The 16,168-nt window shown below is 45.1% G+C and overlaps 1 protein-coding gene and 1 long non-coding RNA gene across 4 annotated transcripts in view; one reads left to right on the top strand and one right to left on the bottom strand.

The window, feature by feature from the left end:
* The window catches only part of COL4A1 (collagen type IV alpha 1 chain), a 141,782-nt gene that overhangs the window by 97,256 nt on the left and 28,358 nt on the right, over window positions 1–16,168 (top strand). For both annotated transcript variants that reach the window (XM_083495039.1, XM_083495040.1), the window contains exons 35-41: window positions 3,298–3,396; window positions 3,573–3,662; window positions 3,808–3,947; window positions 6,486–6,612; window positions 6,712–6,792; window positions 9,908–10,006; window positions 12,032–12,082. In XM_083495039.1, coding sequence (XP_083351165.1) covers window positions 3,298–3,396; window positions 3,573–3,662; window positions 3,808–3,947; window positions 6,486–6,612; window positions 6,712–6,792; window positions 9,908–10,006; window positions 12,032–12,082 — 687 coding nt within the window. The remainder of the gene's footprint in view (window positions 1–3,297; window positions 3,397–3,572; window positions 3,663–3,807; window positions 3,948–6,485; window positions 6,613–6,711; window positions 6,793–9,907; window positions 10,007–12,031; window positions 12,083–16,168) is intronic.
* LOC310703084 lies at window positions 5,254–12,086 on the bottom strand. Of its 2 annotated transcripts, XR_014523935.1 has the most exons (4): window positions 12,005–12,086; window positions 11,263–11,440; window positions 9,405–9,500; window positions 5,254–6,349 (listed from the first exon to the last, which is right to left on the bottom strand). It is a non-coding gene; the product is annotated as an uncharacterized lncRNA (long non-coding RNA). The 2 variants fall into 2 exon arrangements; XR_014523936.1 differs by lacking the exon at window positions 5,254–6,349 and having other exon boundaries at window positions 9,165–9,500.

Raw genomic sequence — 16,168 nt, 5'->3', positions numbered from 1 at the left:
ATCTGATCTTGCTCTGCCAATTTTGTATAGTTTAGCAGATTTTTCTTTTAACTCTTTCCATTCAGAACATGCCTAGAATTTGACTTGGGAGATGGGGCCAGTTATTTGTGGGGAACTGTACCTGCCCAGACACTAGATTGGTGTGCATCCTGTATCCTGTACAGTCATACCTCAGGATAAATGTGCTTCAAGTTAAGTATTTTCGGGTTGCGCTCCGCTGTGACCCAGAAGTAACGGAGCGTGTTACTTCTGGGTTTCGCCACGTCCCCAGGCGGTCAAAATGACGTCACGTGCATGTGCGGAAGCGGCGAAACGCGACCCACAGACGCAGGTTGTGTTCGCTTCAGGATGCGAACGGGGCTCCAGAGCGAATCCCATTCGCATCCGGAGGTACCACTGTATTATCTTTGACAATAGATAGATAGATAAATTTAACCCTAACCCTTTGGCTGGGAAGCACCCTGGACAGATGGGGGAGGCCTGTGTGGCCAATAGGATGTCACCACCACTTCTTCCGCCCTCAGCAGTCGGACCTTGGGCAGCAGGGACCATGGTGGGAATGCATATAGCAGACCTGAAGGCCAATTCTCTGTTGGTGCATTCATCCCACAGCAACCCAGGGATCGGAAGCAGGAGAGGTTGTTTTGAGAGTACATTTCACATGCTCCCTTGATGGGCCTCGTATCAGGTTATCATCTAAGCAGGGTACAGCCATACTCCCAAAGTCCATACACACCAGAGCAACTAGGAGTTTGCAGAAGACTCTCCGAGAAGATTTGAGGCCAAACAGCAAAGCCCTGATTTGGAAATGTCTGTGGTTTGTGTTGTCCCCCTGTTTTCCATTCAGCATTCCACAGCTCTTGGAATGAGTCTGGAAAAGGCAGGGTAGCCAAGCACTGCTGTCCATCTGGAAAGGTAGACTTGGCTCCTTTGGTTGCCGCTGGAGCATTTGCCTGTTTCCATGGGTTGTTCCTCAGGGAGTTCCAGGACTCTCCTGGCTTCTGATTGAAAATACCTTCCCTTCAGGGCTGACACTTTCAACTCTTCTTCAGTCAGCTTGCCTTTTTCCTTTTAACTGAGGCTGATAAGGGCTCAAAATCGGAGAAAATGTCCAGGGCGCCCACCACTGGCTGGCCCTGAGTCCTATTCCTCGCCCATCCCAAGTCCTTGGACGTTTGCTGCCTTTCTTGCGCTCCCTCGGGTGGGGAGACTTGGCACAGGCGCTGGAAGGAAGGAGAGGCGCAGGAGGGGTGGAGGAGGCAGAAGACGGCGAGAATGGTGATCTCTTTCTTTTCCGCTTAATTTGCCTTGCCACCTACTTGCGCTTTTGAGGGGTTCCTTATCTATTTTAAGAGCCCCGGAGCTTCCTCTACCCCAGGAAAAGCCAGATGAGAACCGTCCTCTTGGAGGGACTTACCCTGCCTCCGGCTGCCGCTCTGGTCCCTGTCCTACGGCTTCTCCCCATTCCATCAAGAGTCTCTCGCTGCCCGGCGTGGCGCGGATGCCTTTTGCTCCGCGCAACCCGCCCCGAGCGAGCGCCAAAGGGACGGAGACTGAGTCGCCTCCCTGTCCGCTTGCCGCCGCTTCTGCCGCTGGATCGGGCTCGGGCTCGGGCTCGGCGGCTTCGCGCTGGGCGGCTGCGATCGGCTCCCTCCCTCTCGCCCCGCCTGTCTTCCCCACCCAGCGACTGAATGCCGCCCCGCGCAACTCCCGGGAAGGGGAGCCGGAGAGAGCCAAGCGCCCCCGTCCCGCGGCAAGACTGCTCTGAGGATCCTCACCCTGCCTGACCGACCGGTGGGAAAAGCCACCCCAGTCTCGTTACTGCCCTCCAGGATCCCTGGGGAGGGTGACGTTACAGATAATCAAATTTCCATTTTACCTCTTTCCAGATCCATAGAACTGCTTTTAAAATGTTTCAGAGTCACTTGTTGCCCTACAGTTTCAAGGACATTTTATTTTTTTTCTTTAAATGATTTTTCTTTAGACAGCGTACCACTTCTGTGTTAAGTAGATATCTCTTCATTTGCTTTGTACAGGAGCTAAAAAACACTGCTAATTGTCTTCTCATTTCCACATCATATATTAGCAACTAGGAATGCAGTTGGCGCTGTGGTCTAAACCACCAAGTCTCTTGGGCTTGCCGATCAGAAGGTTAGTGGCTCGAATGCCTGCAACGGGGTGAGCTCCCATTGCTCAGTCCCAGCTCCTGCCCACCTAGCAGTTCAAAAGCATAATAGTGCAAGTAGATAAATAAGTACCGCTGTGGCGGGAAGGCAAACGGCGTTTCCATGTGTTCTGATTTCCGTCACGGTGTCCTGTTGCGCCAGAAGCAGTTTAGTCATGCTGGCCACATGACCTGGAAAGCTGTCTGTGGACAAACGCCAGCTCCCTCTGCCTGAAGAGAGATGAGCGCTGCAACACCATAGTCTCCTTTGACTAGACTTAACTGTCCAGGGGTCCATTACCTTTTACTTTATCTTTATTAGCAACTGAGGCCAATAATGCATTCTTGAATATGAAACGTTGCGGATCTCTAACCTCTAACGTTGTGAATAAATGAATGCAGGCAATCAGGTGGCAGCTGCATGCACTCACACAGCAAAATAGAAAGCCCTTCAGATGTACATAGAAATGGATAAGATATACTTACTGATCACTTCTCCCAGCTTATGAAAATGTGTTTTTGTTAAAATAATGCTACTTGCCAAAGCAGTCTCAAGGTGGGTTACAATATAATAAATAATATGTTAAAATCAATTAAATCAATTAAAAACCTTTTATGTTGCAAATCCTGGGAAACAAGACATATAACAAGGGAGAATATAATGAAATAATTGCTTTTTATTTCAAAAAGTCAGGCCATTCATGTTTTTATCCTCTCTATATAAGATATTCCGCTCTATGTGTTCCTTGTCTAAAAGCCTGAACCTAGTAAAAATGAGAAAAGGGCACCTTGGACATACTTAGAGATACTTGTGCCCCTGCTGCCATTTCACATGTTTTGTTGCTCAGGCGTGCTCTGGTCCAGGGGGTCACAAAGAGTCGGACACGACTAAACGACCAAACAACAACAAATTAGTGTTGAAAACTGAAATTTAGATTTAAATCCTAATGAAGTCAAGCTGTAGTTCAGTTATATATTCTGTATAAACTCTTGATTTATTTATTTATTACAGTAGCAGAATAACTAAATTTATATCAACTGATTTGTCATGCTATTCTCAGAGTGATTCTCACATACTTCAGATGTGGTAGAAAGAGAACCATGACACAAAGCAACATTTTTATGCTTTCTAGGACAACTGGGACCATTAGGAGAGAAGGGAACTGCAGGGGATCCTGGCACACCAGGAATGCCAGGGAAGGATGGGGAGCCTGGTCTACCTGGACAAGCAGGTATGAAACCCTGACTTCCTTTTTATCACTAATGTGAAGCCTCTGCGTGTGACTACTAATTACAGTTCTACTTATAGCATTGCTGGGCTCTTTCATAATCTAGCAGGCACCTTTACATTGTATTTTAATGAGTCATGTAGTTCAATATATTTTTTAATATCCCCTTTCCATTTTAGGGCCAAAAGGGGACCAAGGCCCTCCAGGATACCAGGGTGAACCAGGAGCTCCTGGACAGAAGGGGTCCATGGGAGAAATGGGTCTCCCAGGTAATATTAACTTTGGCTATTTGGAATTATACATCAGCTAACTTCCCACCCATTTCCCAGTAACCAAAATGTTCAGATTAGTTTTAACACATTATGTTACTTTTAAGAAAGAAAAATATAATATAATCCAAACTTTTATTTTTAGGACCATCAGGAGAAAAGGGTGTGCAAGGCCTTCCCGGTGAGGCAGGGAAACATGGGTTACCTGGAGCAAAAGGTGTGAAAGGTGAAAAAGGGCAGGCTGGGCTTCCAGGAATTGGCTTCCCCGGGGCTTCTGGTGAGAAGGTATCCATCCACAGTTGTTCATAAACTATGTTAAATATCCTAAACAATGTAAAGGTTTCTTTGCACAATGCATCTCTTTCTGATTCCAAGGCATAAGACTGATGTGCAAGAGTACAGTCTGTAGTCAAAACAATTGTTGAGGAGAGAAGGGCATATGCATTGGAAGCTGCCTTCTCCCAAAAAGCATTGGTCTCAGGGGTTTTCAGCCAGTGTGCCATGGCCCCCTGGGGTGCCTTGAATGATGGTCAGGGGTGCTGCAGGCAACACTAGACTCTGTCCCTCTTTCCTTCCCTCCCTCCTCTGATGCCCTCTTGCTTTTCTGCCTCCCAAAGGTTTGTGTGGCTGTTTGTTGCTGCAGCCCTGGCTATAAGCTCCCCAGGCGAATGGTGCCTCTGGGGCTGGCCAGGGGGTGCTGGTTCCCAGGAGCTGAGGCGGCCAGAAATTTAAAAGGCACTAGCCTTTATGAACAAGCAAAATTTAGTTCTTTTCATCTGCACATTACAATGGAGCTATGTATAATATTAGTCCACTTCTCTGCTTCAGAATTGTATTGGGAAGTGATTTGCAGTGAAGAAATGGGTGGTGGGATGCTTAGCTCACCTAATGTTTTCCCCTTGAACTACCCTTAACTGCTTTTTCCCTTGAAGGGTTTGAGGTTAAACATGGACTCAAAGCCCCACAGTGATAAAAGAATCTGGGAAGCAAATTTCAGGAGAAACTTCAGGATAATCAATTGGGGGGGGGGTTAAGCAGCCCCAATCCGCCCTATTTCTCAACTGCATAAATCTCGTTCCTGAGGATGGTTTCATAGAATTGTAGAGTTGGAAGGGACCCCAAGGGTTATCTAGTCCAACCCACTGCAATGAAGGAGTCACTGCTAAAGCATCCCTGACAAACGGCCATCCAACCTTTGTTTAGAAACCTCCAATGAAGGAGAGTCTCCAACTTCCCAAGGGAGACCGTTCCCCTGTCAAACAGCTCTTACCATCAGAAAGTTGAAATAAATAAATAAATAAAATTTAAAAAATGTCCAGTAGCAACTTAGAGACCTACTAAGTGTGTTCTGCGTAAGCTGTGTGCATGCACATTTCTTCAGATACGAAAAGCTCATTCCCAGAACAAACTTAGTTGGTCTCTAAGGTGCTACTGGACAATTTTTTATTTTTTTATTTATTTCAACTGTGTCAGACCAACACGGCTACGTACCTGCATCAGAAAGTTCTTCCTGATATTTAGTTGGAATCTCCTTTCTTGTAACTTTAATCCATTGGTTCATCCATTGGTTCAAGTTCCCCCTTCCATGTGACAGCCCTTGAGATGTCTGAAATCTCTTTTCCAGGCTAACCACCTTCCTCATTGGTTCCAAGGGAGTCTGTTCTGCTTAGTTCCATAAAGTTCTTCCTAATATTTGGTCAGAATCTCTTTTCTTGTAATTTTAATCCCCTCGTGCAGGACCTATTCTCTGGAGCAGCAGAAAATAAGCTTTCATTTATCTGAGTGTTTATTGTTGTTTTATTTTTATTTTTATGTAATTTTATGTCATACGCTCTAATGTAAACAAAGATATATCTCAGTGCAACCATGTTAAACAGTTAAAAGAGGAAAAGTAATAATAAACTATGTTACCAAAAAAAGAAAAAGCTTGCTTTATCTTCCATGTGATAGTCCTTCAGATATCTGAAGATGTCTATCATACCACTTGTCAGCCTCCTCTTCTCCAGGCTAAATGTACCCAACTCCCTGAAACATTCCTCATAAGTCGTGGTTTCCAGACCTTTTATTATATTGGTTGTCCTCCTCTGCACATGTTCCAGTTTGTCAATATCCTTCTTAAACTATGTTCACTGGTGGAGAAAGGGGGGTGCAGCCTGCCCCGGATGTCATCCCTGAGGAGGGGTGACATCGCCGCAGGCGGCACCCCCCTTGGGACGCTTGCTGCTACTGGCACAACCCCCTGGGATGCTAGCCCCGCCCCCGCCGCTCCGGGTACCTGCTAGCTCCGCCTCTGACTGTGTTGCCCAGAATTGGACCCAGGATCCAATATAGTCTGACCAAGGCAGAACAGAGCAGTACTACTACTTCCCTTGATCTGGACACTATATTTATGTTGATGCAGCCTAGAATAGCATTAGCTTTTTTGCTGCTGCATCACATTGTTTACTCATGTTAAGGTTGTGGTCTGCTAAGACCCCCTCAATCCTTTTCACATGTGTCACCCATCCAATTTCCCAAGTAAAGTACATTTTGTTAGTTTTGGCCCAGTTCTCCATTCTTTTAAGGTCATTTTGAAAACTCCCAGTTTGGTGTCATCTGCAAATTTGATGAGCATCTCCCCTAGTCCTTCTTCAGGGTTGGCTTGTAGTGGAGAGGCAGCTGGCATGCTAACTGTACTTACAGTTGGGCTGTAAAACATAGTTTTTACCTTAGTGTAACTACAGTGAGTTCAAACATTAGATATGAATACTATAATGATTTTAGAATGCATATTGTAATTGTTAAATGTTTGCAGAATTTACTGTTCATTTTTCTACCCTACAGGGAGACCCAGGAAAGACAGGTATTCCTGGCGTGCCTGGAGAGAAAGGTGAAAGAGGTGTTCCAGGAATTCCAGGCATCCCTGGCTCCCCAGGTGCCAAAGGGCTACCAGGTCTTCAGGGTTCTCCAGGTAAGTGATCCAAAGCTTCTTTCAGTATTTTATGATAAAGCTAAGCCTAGTAAGTACTCAGCTGACAACACTAAAACCTTATATTTCTTTATTATAAAGGTATTCCAGGAATCCCAGGTGAAAAAGGTGGAAAGGGATTACCAGGCTTAGATGGTTTTCCTGGCTTAAAAGGAGAAAAAGGTAAATAAATAATATTTTTGAAGTCAAAATTGCTATTTCACTCTAAAAACAGCAACATAATTTACACAGCATTTTTTAAAAATGGATGTTAAGGGCGTGTGGATTTTTAAAATTAGAAGGCAAAAATATAATTTGACAAGTATGTTAGACGTTCAACAACAGAGATAATTCAGTGTATAATTTAAGAGTGAATTCTGTTTTAAATAAACCAGCTAATGGGGTAAATTAGGGAGGTTCTGTCTTTCCTACTTCAGGCTTTCCTGTTTCTTTCTCTTAAAATTATACAATATTTTTGTTCAATTCCCTCAGTAAAATGTTATCAGAATATCTTTTCTCTATGGATTTCAGCTGCCTTATTTAAGTGACTTTGCTAACAAAAGAAAGCAAAGCTTTGCAAGCCAAGCTTATAGAACTCTTCTGTGTTGCAGTTCTGGCTTTATATAACATAATTCTGGACCATGTTAGCCCATATTGGGAACAGATTTAATAATGCCTAAGAGCCTTAAAAAGTGGATAAGATAATAATCAGATGCTTCAATAGATGACCAGCACATTCTCATAATTGCAAGGAAAGGCACTAGCACTCTGGGCAGCTCCATGCAGGGCTCAGGGTGGAGACTCCACAAGTCTTGGATAGTTAACCCTTTTCTGCTTGAGGGCCACATTGAGGATTTACCACACCTCTGTGGGCTGCATGCCAGCAGACATACACACTGGGGGGGACGGGGATGCACACACTGGGTAAGACAGGCAGTCTTCACCCATCTCTACACACACAGAGAGATGGGTCCATAAGAGCAATTCAAATCATATCTATTCAGAAATAATTATATTCAGTAGAGCTTTCTGCTGGACAAAAGATGTAAACCTGTGTTGCTGAGGTGTGTGGAAAGAGAGCAGAATTGGCAATCTTTAGCAGAGGACAGTACTTTTCAGGTACAGTAGACTCACAATGTATACAGGGGTTATGTTCCGGGGTGTGTATGTGTGAGTGAGATCTCATGAGAGCTTCCCAGAGCTGGTAGGCAGGGTCTGCACCTGGCATAAAAACTCTTTCCACAGCAGGAAAATCCTGCACAAAAAGAGCTTTTAAGCTCTCCACTTTCCATGCATTTTCATTTGTGTGATTTCAACCAACTGGCTATTAACCACATAATACTAAAATTGCATAAGTCGCAAGTTCACTGTAAATAGTTAAAGAGAAATCAGCATTTTGAGACTTTTCTAAAGTGAATAGAGCACAGCAAAGTAGTGCTAGTTAATCCCCAGCTGACTGCTTTTGCTAATTGCTTGGCCATTGTTCTTCGGTCTGTTTCCCACTGTGATACCTTTGGCAACTATCACCAGTAATCATTAGTCTTCAACTTCAGAAGACATCACCATCAGTTCCCAAAACTGCACCCAGAAGCATCAACAGAGTGAATAGAACATTTTGGAGAGCACTTTGAAGCCTCAGTGCACAGGAAACTCCTGAAAGTAATCTGAGGGTGCTAGGTGAAACCCCAGGGAGGTTAGGAACAGCTTGAAATTGGGGGTTTTAAAAATCACACACAGATATTCCACAGAAATGTTGGGGTGCCCCACAGGGTGCTTCAAAAGTATTGGAGGGCTTTGTATGGCCCATGGGCTGCAGGTCCATGAGAGGTAGACTGTCTTGTTGTAACCCACTCTAGGAGCCTTCTTGGATGAATAATAAAATAATATAAATACTGCTTTAGCAGCATTCATCCTCAGGCTCAGTTGCTAGCTTTAGTGACATGAGCCTCTTGTTTAAAGGACCCCTGCCTGTTGACTGGGGAAGAGGACAGACTGTGCTTCCACTAGGGCTTTTGCGCTGGAGCACTCTTGAGTCAGAGGACAGCAACATGGCATCCTCTGGCCAGAGAGTTACAGGCACATAAACACATGACATGCACATTCCACTTGGGCTTCACCATATTTACGCACGTTGCTGCAAAATTAATAAATTATATTAACCAGAGAATGGCACCAAAATGGTGCAAAAACAACTCATTATGAAAGCAGTGTGGAACGAAGCTTGTCATTTCAAGAAATCAAGCCTTGAAGACTTGCATTGGACATTTGAAAGCAGAGAACTGCAACCTGTGCTGCTAACAAGTGATGCCACCCCTGACTCCTTCAAAAATATTAATCTTTGTGGATGCCAGAAGGGATGTGGAACTCCTTGGTGCAAGTTTTAAAACAGCAAAATGACATGTGCCACAAACTGTAAATGTTACATTGCAGTTTGTACATGTGTAAGATCTGTGGACTCAACTTCAGCTTCAGAGCTCAACAGTGCTGCAGATCAAATTTGTAGATGTAGCAAAATGTATTGATTGAAAGTAAGAAAATTTATTTTAACTGCAGTGTCCTGTTTTATAATCTTCTTATCAAAATATCATTCATGATTTGGCACGTTAATATGCTCATGTGAGCCAGAAAAAGGGTTTTGCAGGAAAGCCAACTTTGTACATGTGAAGAGATTTTTGAAAATTGTGTAAGTCACAATTTTTGTAATAACAAATAGTCTGTCTTTTCTGAAAAATGAATACGTTCACAATTTTTCAAGATAGCAATAAAGTTAGGCAACAGAAAAATTGGCAACCTACATTTTAAGATTCAGAACACTTTCTTGATGAACAGACACCATTTCTTCTTGTTGTTTATACACCATCCTTTATCCGAAGATCACTGGGCGGTTTACACTATAAAAACACATAACATAATAATAATGTTAAAAATCAATAACTCAGTCACCCGGACACATTTAAAAGACCGTAGATTTTTTTAATCAGCCAAAGCCCTGGGCAAATAATGCTTCCACTTGGTGCCTGAAGATATGAAATGGAGATGACAGGCAAGCTTCGCTGCGGAGAGCATCCCACCAGTGGGGAGCCATGGCAGAAAAGCCCCAGGTCAGTTCATATGGGGAGAGATGGTCCTTGAAGTGTTGCAGTCCTGAGCCATTTAAGCCTTCATAAGTCAAAACCAGCATTTTTAATCTGGCCAGGATAGGTGCCCTAGTGAGCAGTCTGCCCATTGAATTCTGCACCAGCTGTTTCCACGATTCCACCATTTTGTTCCTCAAAATTTGTCTGTTTATCTTTTGCAGGTGACCTTGGGCCTGAAGGTCCCCCAGGAGCTCCTGGAGAAAGGGGCCAGCCAGGACACGATGGAATCCCAGGCTCACCTGGTGCAAAGGGTGACCCAGGTGAGATATTTCTCTTCTTTTTCTTCTATTATGTAATATTTTTACCACAGTAGATGCCTGATCATCTTAATATATATATTTTAACAAGTGAAGATTGATGTTTTAGCCCTGCCAGTATCCTGAGGAATGGCAGGATACCCAGTAAATTGTTCAGATTCTGGGGACAATCTAGAAAATTTAAACACAACAACAACAACAACAAATTATTTATATCCCGCCCATCTGGCTGAGTTTCCCCAGCCACTCTGGGCTGGGGAATCAGTGTTAACTTCCTCTAGATGCTGCTCAGTATGTACACTGCAAATGCAGTATGTACACTGCAAATGCAACTATTTTTAACTGTTCAAATGAAAGTACGCTTTACACAGGGACCCGTGTACATGGCCACAAAATATCTCTTCAATTTTTAGGGATGGACAACTAGAGCTTGACTATATAGGAATATGATAAACTCCACAGCAGTGAGTCATGTGGCAAAATGATTATTGAAATGGTTTTGTCCTTGGCAAAATGTGCAAAAATGAAATTAAATAAAACTGCCACAGAAACTTGTATACACACGTCCTTATCTAGAAAGATTATCTTTGGTAGGTTGAATTATGGGTTGTTTTTTCACTGTTCATGCTATTATTTCTACTTATAATAGAGTTTCCAGGGCAGCTGACATATTCCTTTGTGGCGGTTGGGAATGGTCACCTAAATTAATGTACTACCCACTGGCAAAGGAAGAGGAGTGCGGGGGGAGCGCATTGCCCCCAGCAGCGCGATCCCGGTGGGGTGCCATCGCGTCTGCCCCCCCACTTGTGCTGAGCGCCACACCCCTGCAAGCAGTGTGCCACGCCCCCGCCTGCTCTCCACCCCCCGGTGCCAGAGCATGAAGCTCCACCACTGGCACTACCCCAAGTCTTCTTGGTACCTTTTATGAACTCAAACCCAACTGAAGGGGGGTTTTCTTTCTCTTGTCTGTCCCCTGCTTTGGTTGAACCAGCAAGTGAAAGGAGCTCTAATGTATCCATTAGCTTTGCTCCTATCTTCATTCCCCTCAACTCTGGAGGTTTCCTCTGCAGCAGTGGCAGACTTTGGGTTCTCAAATTTCAGCAGCACCTTGTGTGACACTAAGAGACTGCTTGCCCCACCACCTCTGGCACTCTGTTCTACAGCTTTGTTGTGGTGCCCCCTGCAGCATGGCACCTAGTGTGGTTGAATCGGTTGTGCTGCTGTAAAATCACCTCTGCCTGCAGCTGCAGAGTACACACCTTCTATGGCCTCACTTTTCACTCAGATCTATTTCCCTGTATCCCTGTATTTCGCTGTATTCTGCCCCTGGTTGCCTGGTTGCTTGCCTTCTGCTCTCTCACAGTCCCCAGAGATGTGGGTAGAGAAATATGAGTTCTGTAATGCTCCCCCATTCTGTGTCCAGGCAAGATTTCTGGCCTACAAAAAGTGAAGAAAAGGCCAGAGAGAGACACTGTGAAAGTCTAAAACAGTAATATAAGCTGGAGAAATAGAATTCCCAACTTCTTCCCACCCTAAATACTACAGTTTGCTCAGTTTAAGAACCCAGCAGGATTGGGGTGGGTGGGTGATAGATCCTTATACCTTGCTCTCAGTCACATAAAACAGCTTTTGCATGTGAGGCTGCAGTTCCTAAATCTTGTCTCCCTCTTGCTGTTCTAGCTTCTGGCTTAGCCACACACAGCCTCTTCAGGGCAGCAGGATGAAGGCTCTCCCTGCCCTGAAGAGGCTTCTCACGGCTATCCCAGAAGCCAGAACAGTGAGAGGGATCGCTGCACAGCAATCCCTCTTGCTGTTCTGGCTTCTGGGATTCATAATATTTTTTTACTTGTTTTCCTCCTCCAAAAACTAAGTGCGTCTTATGGTCTGGTGCGTCTTATAGAGCAACAAATACAGTAGTTCATTTCTAATGTGTGAACCAGCATCAGGGGCTTTGATACAACAGTGAGATTTAATTTATGGAGAACATTTAAATTGCCTTACCTCGGTGCTACTATCTTCATCTTACAGGTATTCCTGGTAGAGGACTTCCTGGACTTCCAGGTGCAAAGGGAGAACGAGGTAATATAAATAACATATCATGTAAAGCATACAGCCAAATAAAGAACCAGTTACATGCAAAACTAAAATATGATATATTTATTAGGCTGATGTGTCATCATAAAATAGGGAATAGCTTCATAGAGTGTGCATGCGTTGACACACTTGAAGATAATGACTGACTGATTTTAAAAGGCAGATTGCTGTCTGGAAAGCTGGGACATGAAATAGGTTCTGTGAGACTCTTGGCAGGATCAGCTTTGTAAATAGAACATGTTGCCAAAGCAGTAGTTGTTGAGTTGCTGTGGTATAGGGTGAGTTGTGGTATAGGGTGTTAGATTAGGACCTGGGAGACCAGGGTCCAAATCTCCATTCAACCATGAAGTTCCCTGGGTGACCCTAGGCAACTCTCAGCCTAAACTACAGTACATGGAGGATGGGAGGAGCCCATCCTTCTTTGAAGGAAAAGTGGGATATAAAAAAGCAAAAGCAAAGCAAAGCAAAGCAAAGAAAGAAACACACCAATCACACCTGAGTACTCCACCCCTTGTTCATTTTTACACACACTGTAATCCTCAACTGATGAGAAATTTAAGGGGTACCAGCACATACCTTGGGCTTGATTTCCTTAGAGTGACTGTAACTGGGGACTGTGTGATATATGGAGGGCTGTGATTTATTTCGAGGAGTGCTCCCCAATACCATAGCACTGGATCCTCACAGAAAGCAAGATCAGGCTTCTGTGTCTTTCCATCTCCACCTCCAAGATGAGTCTGGTTATTATTCTTTCATATTCACCCTCCAACCAAGTGACGAAGGAAAGCTGAGCTGCATTACCAAAACCATTCTCTCCTTCCAGAATTGCCTTGTCATTGACAGACAGCTCCTTAAACAAACAAGGGTCATTAACCAGTGGCGGCATCATCATCATCATCATCATCATTATTATTGCACTGCCTTTCATCCAAAGATCACAGGGTGGTTTATGACTATTATTATTTATTGAATTTATATACCGCCCTATACCCGGAGGTCTCAGGGCAGTTCACAGAAAAGATCAACATAAAATCTACAGTACATATATATAATCAAAATAAAAACAACAACCCAATAACACACAACAACCAGAAAAGAGCCACATTTAACAGGGTATAGGATCTCAAACAGATCAACCAAAGGCCTGGTTAAAAAGGCACATTTTTGCCTGGCACCTAAATATAATGAAAGCACGAGGCGAACTTCCCTGGGGAGAGCATTCCACAGATGGGGCCCATTCTGCAGAGAAGGCCCATTTTCATTTTGCCACCCTCCGGACTTCTTGAGAAGGAGGCATATGAAGGAGGGCCTCAGAATATGATCTCAGGGTCCAGGTAAGTTCATATGGAAAGAGGTGTTCCTTGAGGTATTGCGGTCCTAAGTTGTTTAAGGCTTTATTGGTCAAAGCCAGCACATTGAATTGGGCTCAGGAACTAATTGGTAGCCAGTGGACCAGGATCGGTGTAATATGCTCAGATAGGATTGAGCATTGTGGAACCCACATTGAAGGTTCCACAGGGCTGCAACCCTCTGGGAATGACCATCCAAGTAGGACTGGAACCACCGCAAAGTGGTGCCACCCATCCCTAGTTCAGAGAGTCGCTCCAGAAGGATACTATGGTCAGTCGTATCAAAAGCCGCCGAGAGGTCGAGAAGAATGAACAGGGACTTGTTTCCTTGTCTCTCTCTCAACAGAGGTCAAACAGGGTGAGCAGTTTCTGTGCCAAAACCATACCTAAACCCCGATTGAAATGGATCCCGAAAATCAGTTTCTTCCCAAAGCACCTGGATCTGGTCCACAACCACTCGCTCCAGAACCCTGCCCAGGAAAGGGAGATTAGCAACTGGCCGGTAGTTAGTTATGTTTTCTGAAACCAGGGAAGATTTTTAAGAAGCAGTTTTACCACTGCCTCCTTCAAACAGACAGGGACCTATCCCCTCGTAAAGAGGCATTGACCTCCCTGACCCAGCCAGCTGTTCCCTCCCTGCTGGTTTTTATCAGCCAAGAGGGGCAAGAGGGTCTGGGCACAAATGGTTGCCCTGACTGATCCAAGCACCTTGTCTACATCCTCGAGACTTACCAATTAAAATTCCTCCAACACAACAGGACTAGACTGTGCTCTGGCCACCCCATGATATTCATCTGCTATAACAGCAGTCAAGATATTGGTGAATGCAAGCGATTTTATCCTCAAAATGCTTTGCAAACAAGACACAGCAAGCTATCACAGCAAGCTATCACCTTCTTTGGGCCAGCCTGTAAAAGGCCGGTACAACTGGACGACATAATGAAGATGCAATGGAGGCAGCAAAGTATGCCTTCTTTGCTGACTTCACTGCCACTAGGTAGGCTCGATAATGAGCCCTTACCAGTGTTCGGTTTCATTCATTCAGATCTTTCCTCCACCTGCATTCAACTGTCTCCCAGCTTGCTTCCTTGCCCAAAGCTCTGGAGTACACCAGGGGGCCAATCGGGCTCTGTGAAGTGGTAGAGGGCACTCAGGGGCAATTGTGCCTTCCACTGGATCCCACTGTGAAATCCACTGGATCCATCAGCCTCCGAGGGCAAACCTTCCTAATAGGTCCCCTGCCCCTGCAGAGGGGAAAAGGTACTGATATCCTAAATCTCAACAGGAAGTTATTGACAAGGGACTGATGTCAATGTACCTCACCTTCAAATCACCCTCTTCCTGCCTAGTCGAGAAAACAAGGTCCAGAGTGTGGCCTGCCATGTGCGTTGGGCCAGTGACATGTGGGGACAGCCTATGGTTGAGCCACCCCAGAGCCAGCTGCCTTGGCATGGATGTTGAAGTCTCCCAGAACCAGCAGTCTCGGAGTCCTCAATACCGCCTCCGAGACTAGCTCTGTCAACTCAAGCAGGGAAACTGCTGGGCAGCGAGGTGGACGGTAAACCAGCAGAATCCTAGTCTGTCCCCATTCCCCAAACCTGGAACACACACACTAGACCCCCCCCCCCACCACTGGACAGAGAGCCTGGAGATAGAGAGAGAATCTCTATAGACCACAGCAACTCCCCATCCCCAACGCTTGAGTCTGGCCTGATGCTGCACTGAGTACCCAATTGAGCACAGCTGGGTGAGACCCACTCCGCCCTGTTCACCCACCCAGGTTTCAGTGATACATGCCAGATCAGCCTCTTCATCATAATCAGATTATGGATGAGGGAGATTTTATTCTGGGCTGACCTGACATTCAACAGCAGCAGTCACAGACCCGAGGGCTGGCTGATATTTCAACCACAATTCCCCGAGTTGGAGGAGGGACTGGCACAGTCACTAACTCTCTGTCCCTCCTTCCAAGCCATACCTCCCCCTACCCAGAACCACTGAAATTGGGCCTCCCCATGCTCCTCCCTTCCCAGGCACATCCCACCAAGTACATATCCTTACAACCCAGTTAAAAACAGTTAAAACACACAAAAAAGAATTTAAAGGATATAAAGCAGCAGTCCTTATAAAACCTGTCAGGGCCAGGTAGATAGAGGCAGGAGCAGGGCCCTCAGGCAGGAGGCACCCTGCCCTCAGGAGCAGGGTGGTTTACAACATAAAAACACAAATGACATAGTAACAAACAAAAGTAAGACAATCTCTAGTAGTTCTGCTTGTCCTGTTCACCCTCTCCTCAACAAACTTCTCAACCTGGGAAACATCCTTACTAGAAAAATTAACCAATAAACTGAAACTGACACGGAGACAAAGACACCTTTACCCCAGTATTGCTCCCCTTTATCACATACACATCCCAACAAGACAATGACAAAAATCCACCAACAGCATACAAATCAGTATGGCTAAACTAATCCAAAACACCCACCCACCCCACTCATACATGAAAACAAAGATCACCACAGCCAACCACAAACAACCACACCCTAGGTCAACCCCAACTTTTCTCACCACCAAAGGAACACAAGTGAATAGCAGAGAACCTGCACAAGCAACGCTGACACAAAGCCCCACATATATTAAGTATAATAGAAACATCGCCACCCAACCCCAACCCCACTCACCTTTCCCCCCCCACCTCTTTCCCCCCTCTTCTTCCTAATGT

The sequence above is a fragment of the Podarcis liolepis genome, assembly GCF_965112155.1.
Source record: "Podarcis liolepis genome assembly, chromosome: 3".
NCBI classification, from domain to species: Eukaryota; Metazoa; Chordata; class Lepidosauria; order Squamata; family Lacertidae; genus Podarcis; species Podarcis liolepis.
This window is presented reverse-complemented; position numbering and strand designations above follow the sequence as displayed.